At 45.6% G+C, this 8,395-nt stretch overlaps 1 protein-coding gene across 1 annotated transcript; it reads left to right on the top strand.

The window, feature by feature from the left end:
• Nucleotides 1–245: 245 nt before the first annotated feature.
• On the top strand, nucleotides 246–8,189 carry LOC145685343 (uncharacterized). The gene is made up of 2 exons (XM_081757724.1): nucleotides 246–1,580; nucleotides 8,151–8,189. Exons 1-2 carry the CDS (start codon nucleotides 246–248, stop codon nucleotides 8,187–8,189), a joined length of 1,374 nt encoding a protein of 457 aa, XP_081613850.1.
• The last annotated feature ends 206 nt before the right edge of the window (nucleotides 8,190–8,395 follow it).

The following is an 8,395-nucleotide window of genomic DNA, read 5'->3' as shown; positions in this document are numbered from 1 at the left end:
CCCCAACCTCTTGGCGAAGCAATTTCCATCCATCAACTCCTTTCGTTCTTTACCATCGCATTGCAAAATATTCATCCTTTTCTACGTCAACATATTCTCCAGGTGGTCAATCACGCAGCCCGCATCATCTTTAAATACTCTTTCCAAGCTACTTACTCTGGACCTCATGTCTATTTTCATGCCACCCCTCTTGACGAATTACATGTCTCCTCCGACACTTCCAACACTACTCCTGCACCTTAATCATGGGTATTTCATTACTGTTTCTTAATATTCGGTCACTTACTTCCCAGTACACTCTCTTCGAACAGCTACTTCTAGAAGAAACTATTCAGGCTTTCCTTCTGAACGAAACTCTCCTTACTCCATCTATGACGTTCAGGATACCTCGCTACACCCTACTCCGTTCAGATTCTACTATTGCAGCACGCCGAGCAAACGGAGGAGTGGCCATTGGCTTCCATCCTTCGATTAGTCACCGCCAATATCATCCTGCTTTGATTAATGTTCCAGAGTATCTCATTACTACGTTGTACTTCCACTCCCTTTACGTTACCATAGCTACCATATATGTACGCCCTGGACATCCCATCCCACGCTCATTCTTTCTTTACATCTCCAATAACTTTAAATATTATATCATATTGGCCGACATCAATATTCACAGCCGTCCAGCTAATCAGAAACAAAGCTTCCTTGACTTCATTACTACTCATACCACCGGCCATGTTTTTGATATACCTAAAGCAACCAGACCCATCACGAATACCACACCTGACGTAGTTATTTCTTCTGGCAATCTCTTCCAGCGTTGCACACTTGAAGTGCTCGATTCCATAGGTAGTGATCACCTTCCTATCAAACTTCATATCGATCAACCGCAGGCTCCTACTCTTCGTTTGCTCCCTGAACCTCGTCGTGTTCCACGATTTGATCAAGCCAAGTGGGATGACTATCGCACTACTATTGCTGAAGATTTGGTTACCATCGAGCCTCCTACTACCGAAGATGATCTCTACGCACGGGTCTCTGAAATCACTCATTCCATTCATCACGCTTCTGACCTTCATATACCCACAACTGAAATATCCAGGTACCAACCACGTTTACCGCCAAACTACCTACCTCTCATACATCGTTCTCGTGAATTCTTTCGCGAATATCAGCGCACTGGTAACCTAGAAGCTCTTCGTCATCATCGCCAACTTCAGCGCACTGTACGTAACTACGTCAAGGCACATAAGCTTCGCAACTGGGTGAAGACGTGTAACAACTTAGCTGAAACTTCACACCCTACTAAGTATTGGAAGCGATTTCATATGTTGACTGGGAAGCTTACTCGCACACCATATCCGCTGTTAGTAAATAACCAACCATTACACACAGACGAAGAGAAAGCGAACGCCTTTGCAGACCACCTGCAGACTACCTTCACCCCATTCCCATCTGATTTTGTTCAAAGACATCCTACTGATCGCTTGAACTTATCATCTTCATATCTACAACCCAGCGCAGCACACATTCTTCCAGACAACAATCCTCTCACAGCTCCAATTTCTACATCTGATATCGCCACCGTCGTAAACCGCAAGCGCAACACAGCTCCTGGTATCGACCACATAACTTATCGTCATATCAAAGAGGCTCCTTATTGTCTTCTTCTGCTTCTTTCATATATATATTCTTTTATTCTCCGGACCGGCTACATCCCCTGTGACTGGAAGACTTCTTCCACTCTCATGTTTCTTAAGCCCAACAAACCTCCAGATTCTGTTGCTTCTTACCGTCCAATACAATTAACCTCCGTTTTTAGCAAAATTCTTGAGCGCATCATTGTCATCAGACTACATCACCATCTTTCTCAATATAATCTCTTGCCTGTACACCAAGCTGGTTTCCGACCTAATTTCAGCATTAATGATCAATTGCTCAGACTTCTCAACCTAATCACAAATCATTATAACACTGATCGGCCTTCATGCCTCATTCTTTTTGACCTAGAGAAGGCTTTTGATAAAGTGTGGCATTTAGCCCTCATGTTCAAACTTCACCGTTTTAGGCTTCCACTCTGCTACCTCCGTTTCATTTTCCATTTTCTTTCTAACCGCCTATCTTATGTTACCATCAATAGTTCTTCATCACATCCGATCTTTATCCATTCTGGTGTACCTCAAGGCTCCGCTCTCTCGCCTCTTCTATACCTTCTGTTTGTAGCCGATATGCCAACCCTTCCTCCCAATGTTCATACTTTTCAATATGCAGATGACACTGCCTTTCTTTGCACAGCCAGAACTATTCAACAAATCAATTCTGCACTCCGCCTAGCAATAGACTCTTTTCTCCGATGGTGTGCTAAGTGGCGCCTTCATATAAACTCGACTAAGACTCAAGCTATCGTCTTCATACCACCTCGAAAACGTTCTCGAGTTCAGAAAAACCCCAATCTACTTAATCTAGAGGTTCATGGCACACGAATATCACCTACTAAACAGGTTACCTATCTTGGTATCATAATCGATCATCACTTAACTTGGCGGGCCCATCTTCAAGCAATCATTCGTAAAGCGTATGCTCGGCTCAATTTACTAAAACGTCTAGTTGGTACCACATGGGGATTGCAACCCACTACAATCCTTAATACGTATAAGGTATTCTTACGTCCAGTTCTAACTTATGGTCATCCCGCTTGGGTTGCTGCACTACCTTTTTTCTATCAGAAATTACAAGTTCTTGAAAGGCACGCATTTCGTCTGGCTTATAGGATCAAGCTTCCCAGTCCGACACAGGAGCTTTACGACCGTATCTCTTTTCCTACCATTCTCCGTCATCTTGAACAGTTGCGACTAAAGTTCATCACAAACCGGTTTCAGCAACGTCATCCATTACTTCTAGATACTATGGATGCCGACCGCCACTATGATTTAGGATATCAATTTTCTACTTGCCCTCTATCCCTACTCTTCTCTTTATATCTCAAAACCATTCCACCAGACCATCCAGATCATTTTGTCGCTTCAGCTTATTCTTCTGATCACCTTCCATTTCATATATCACCTACATATGCTGCACCGTAACCTATTGTGCTAACAGGGCTCCACTTGTCTACATTACTGTCCAGAGCAGCCCCTGGACAAGAAGATAATCTGCATTCGTCTCACTAACATATCCTTGTGTTGTCCTGTCATATGCACTTCATTGTCATTTTTTCCCAGTCCTCATGATTATGAACAAAGTTCATAATGTCCAATGAAATTGAATAAAATGCAATAAAAGCAATAAACTGAAATTATGATCTAAATAAAATAAATGATTCTTTCCGCTTACTCTTACTTCCCATAGACCACCTCCAATATCCTTCCTTCCCCAGTCTCTGCACTCCTCATCCCGGATAGAGGGCGTAACCCTCGCAAGGGAGCTAGCCTTCGGCTAGCACTAAAAAAAAAAAAAGCTCTCAACGGAACTGGCCACCTGGAATCTCTAACCAGGTAAAAAAAAATAGGGTATCCGTAGCTGGCGGAGAAAAATAACTAAGTCACTTAGGTATTCCATCCCCATTGGTTTATTTTAGTCGCGATCTTCGTACATACGGTTGGATTACTTGCCTCTTTGAGGCTGAGGAAACAACCGTCGAATTATATTTAATACCTCCACGGAGGTTAACGCACCACATTGATATTATCTGTTGGCGACCTTGCAATTTCTATTGGCTAAACGATTTCTTAAGTTACTCTCCTCTTCGGAGGGTAGCTTATACATTTGACATCTCAGCTTCACTCGTCATCTGAGCTCCTATGATGGCTACGTCCAAGCCAGTCATCTCAAAAAAGAAGACCAAAATCCCAACGAAGATAGTCAGCCGATCTCAATACCGGCCTGAGGACTTCCTTGTTCCGCTGGGGCGGCCCTCCACCTCCGGCGCTACTGCCAAGTCACGATCATCCTCGACTAACCGGTCGACGACTGACGTTCCATCCCTTGTTCCACCGCAGGACGACAATGCCATGGACTTTACCCTGTTTACTACACCCAAGCGACGTCGCTCGTCCTTGGAGTCCACACTGAGCCAACAACATTCATCAGACTTCCCTGCTTTACCGATGAGCAACCGATTTGAGCCTCTCTCTACTCTCACAGCTGACGAGTCTCCTGTGATAGAGCCACGGCCCAAAAGCACCAAAGAGATTAAACCACCTCCTATTTACATTTACGGCATCAAAAACACTTACAACTTTACCAAAAGCCTTTCCAAGACCCTCAGAGAATCGCCTCAGGTTCGGCATAACAAAGAACGTATCGTGTTTCAGGTATCTTCTAGGGACGACTTCACAACTATAAAAAAACTTCTGCGAACAGACGAAAACTGAATACGCTACTGGCATCGCCAAAAGTGACCGACCCCTAAAGGTTGTCGTTCGCAAATTGCCCATTGATACAGACGTCGTTGACCTTCAGTCTGAACTATTCACCTTAGGCTTTAAGCCACTCACGATTCATCAAATGTCTCGTCGGGGCCCCACTGGTGGAGATAGGGTTCCCATGCCCCTTTTTCTCATCTCCCTCGAGAAAACTCCAAATATACAAGAGATCTATAACGTATCAGCTTTGCTTCATTATAAAGTTACATTTGAGCCGTATCGACCGCCGAGTGTTCTGCAGTGTTACCGGTGCCACCGTCTTGGTCATTCACAGGACACTTGCAAAGCTCAACCTAAGTGTGTCAAGTGTGGGCAAAGTCATTTTACAAAAGCCTGTGCCAAACCAGATGCATCCACGCCAGCAACCTGTGCAAACTGCGGAGGGGACCATCCAGCCAATTATCGCGGTTGTCCCGTCTTTCGCTCCTACTCAGATGCTCTCAAGAAATCAACTTCTTCTAGCCGCAGCTCCGGTCCTACTGTATCAACTTCACTGGACGATAAGGCATCTCGCAGCGACCATCCTCCACCACCAAATCAGGATGCTCCCTCTACGTCCAGCACACCAGATAGTGCGTCTACACCATCCGTTAATGACTTTAATCTCCACTCACTCCTCACTTACATCAAAACCTTCAACTTCGGCCGCATTATCTCTCATCTCAAGAAGGGATTTACTAGACTTCGGGAAGCCACGGATCCTGCGTCTAAGGCTGCTGTCGTCATAGAGACATTCGCTGACATGATTGCTGATGGCTGCTTCTAACCAACCACTCATTCATCACACCATAACTGTTGTCACCTGGAATGCAGATGGTCTTACCGACCAGAAGCGTCTCCTAATTCGTTTTCTTGCAGAACATCAGGTAGATATCATACTCATACAGGAAACTCACTTCACTGCCCAGGTTACACACTGGAGACTGCCAAACTACCAATTATTTCGTCTCGATCGAGTTCAAGGACGGAAAGGAGGATTACTGATTGCCCTGAAACGAAGTTTCAAGGCTAGACAACTCCTTTTACCCCCGTTACACACACTAGAAGCTCTTGCTATAGAAGTCTTCCTCCCCGGGATTCCTCTCATATTGGTCACGGGCTACCGTTCTCCAGCACATGACTTAGATCCCAATGATTTCGACGCCATCTCGAATTTGGGCCCCAAAATCATATTGGCAGGGGACTTCAATGCAAAACATGGGGAATGGCACTCCAGACGTTCCAACGAAAACGGACGAATATTACACCGGTATCTGCACACATCTCCATTCATTGCCTATGGGCCACCTGATCCAACTCACCATCCTAAAGCAGGTGGAGAACCGGATGTGTTGGACATAGTTCTAAGCAAAGATACCATCTTAGCTACACGTCCTTACGTGATCTCAGCACTGGACTCAGATCATGATCCGGTCCTTTTCAAAATTTCGCATCGTCATATATCCCGTCCTGCACCCGCTCATATCTCCCGAACTACGAACTGGGATGTCTATAAGCAGGAATTAAACTCTTTGCTCGACATAGCCGCTCGTCCAAATTCTCCTGCAGAAATTGATCAGGCGGTCGCCCATCTCACACTTGCTCTACGTACGGCTGACTCCCTCAGCACATCAATAATTCCTGACTCGCAGTCCGATCCACAATGTGACTCTCCATTACTTCGTCTTTATATCCATCTCAAACGCTGGGCTCGAAGTACTTGGCAGCGCACCAGACATCCACTCTACAAAACACTATGGAACACCTTAAGCCGCAAAATCAAGACCATCACTAGACGACAAACCGAGCAGTACTGGGAGACACTTTTTCGTGGGGTCACACTTAATGACACTAAAATCTGGCAGTATTCCCGCCTTTTCCAGCGCCGAGAGACTTCTCGTCAAACTCAAATACTGCAAGGTTCGCATGGGGTCATACATGACGACCAAGGGCAAGCAGACCTATTTGCTGCATCTCTAGAGCGCCAGTTTACACCTAATGCGACTCCTGTCACTCCTCACATTCGGCAGGACGTTCGGGCCACCATGCGCATGCTCCATTTTCAACCAATACTTCCCCTGCCTGAGGTCGTAACACCAAGAGAAGTTGAGCGCCAAATTTGTCACTTGCCCAACAAAAAAGCGCCTGGAGTTGATCAGATCCGCCCAGAACTACTGAAACATGGGACACGGAAGCTACTCCTCTATCTTGCTGCTTTATTTACAGGCATCCTTCAGGTTTGCTATTTTCCCCGTGCTTGGAAAGAAGCGAAAGTCATTCTTCTCCCTAAACCAGGTAAAAATCCGACTCTCCCAGAAAACTATAGACCAATTAGCCTATTATCTCATGTGAGCAAACTCTTCGAACGAGTACTTCTCGCCCGACTTCACGAGCACGTCACCACTCTGGATATACTCCCCCACCATCAATTTGGTTTTCGTGCTAACCACAGCACAACAAGCCAATTAGTGAGGGTAGTCGACCACCTGACTACCTCTTTTAATCGACGACAATATGTTGTGGGTGTATACCTTGATATTTCGAAGGCGTTTGATAAAGTGTGGTTACCAGGCCTCATTTATAAACTTCGCTTACAATGCTTCTCGTTACCTTATCTCAAACTCCTCACTTCATACCTCTTTCATCGCTTTTTCCATGTCTCTGTGGGACGGACCAAGTCTGCTCCCAAACCAATTCAAGCTGGTGTGCCTCAAGGCGCGGTTCTTTCGCCTCTGCTTTACACCTTATACACCGCAGACTTACCCATTGTGCCACATTGTTTTCCTGCAACATACGCCGATGACACTGCTTTCTTTACGAACAGCAGCAATCTTCGTCTTTCCTACCACTACATGCAGCGCCAACTCAATGTCTTTCAACGTTGGGCTATCATCTGGCGCCTAAAAATCAACGCGGATAAGAGTGTTGCAGTCTGCTATAGCAAAAGACGCAGCAGAGCCATCCATCGTTTATACTATGACAACATTGAAGTTCCGCACCGTCTGCATGCTAAATACTTGGGAGTTATATTAGATAGAGGCCTTACTTTTGGTCTTCATATCAGGGACATTAAACACCGAGCCCTTCGAAAATTGTCTGCCCTCTATACTATTCTGCGTTGCAGTGCCTTAAGTCATGAAACAAGACTCCACGTCTTTAAAATGGTAATTTTGTCCACAATCACCTACGCATGTCCAGCATGGCAACATGCGGCACTCAGTCACTTGCGCACGGTCGAGAGTGTGAAAACCAGGGCAGCTCGTATCATAACAGGCCATGACCGATATACGCGCAATCGTCAACTTTTAGAGGACTTAAACATATATCCTATCCGGGACGTGTTACATCAACACCATACTCGTTTTTGGGCCAACCTCCCCCGCCACGTCAACCCCGCTATAGCAGCCATTGGCACAGCGCATACACACCGACGAACTTACAGGACGCCACGGTTGTAGCATAACTCTTTACCCACACTCTCCCCCTCACTGCGACAGTTGCAGCTGAAGGTCACATGACGTCGTCGTATCTCATATTCTAACTCACCCCCCACAGGTCTAATCATTTTCTTTTCTATAGCTGTCATCGAGTCAGGGACTTTTGTCCGATACTCGACACAAAACCACACTTTCAAGCTAAGCTAAGCTAAGCTCTCAACGCATCTCAACTCAGAAGTCAGAATCGATCTTCGATTCATAGTTATGAGAAGAATTACTAACGCTCTGAGAGCTACTAATATTATTTTTGTTCATTCAGGGAAGATTGCTCTGCTACAGACAATCGACATCCCCTTGAAGTCCGTATTGTTGACTCAAGTGGGAGCCCGTGGCCATCATCATCCAATCTCTTCATCATCTATTTTGTGGAGGGCCAGTGTTCGCACTGACCGACATCTCCGCGAGGACGTATTGCTGCCTCAAGTGAGAGCCACAGTGGGCTTCCCCTAGCACGTCATCTCATTGTCAGAGTCGTCTAACATCTCAAGGGATGGCATCAGGTGG

This window comes from Thermobia domestica, chromosome 5, assembly GCF_964235325.1.
Source record: "Thermobia domestica chromosome 5, izTheDome1.hap1.1, whole genome shotgun sequence".
Lineage (NCBI taxonomy): Eukaryota > Metazoa > Arthropoda > Insecta > Zygentoma > Lepismatidae > Thermobia > Thermobia domestica.
Note: the sequence above shows the minus strand (reverse complement) of the source record. Positions and strands in the feature narration are given on the sequence as shown.

Excerpts from the sequence above, each read along its gene's own strand:
- LOC145685343 (XM_081757724.1), top strand. The coding sequence starts at position 246 with ATGGGTATTTCATTACTGTTTCTTAATATTCGGTCACTTACTTCCCAG. Across the intron at positions 1,581-8,150 it reads CATCTGATATCGCCACCGTC|GGAAGATTGCTCTGCTACAG; the intron begins GTAAACCGCAAG and ends TTGTTCATTCAG.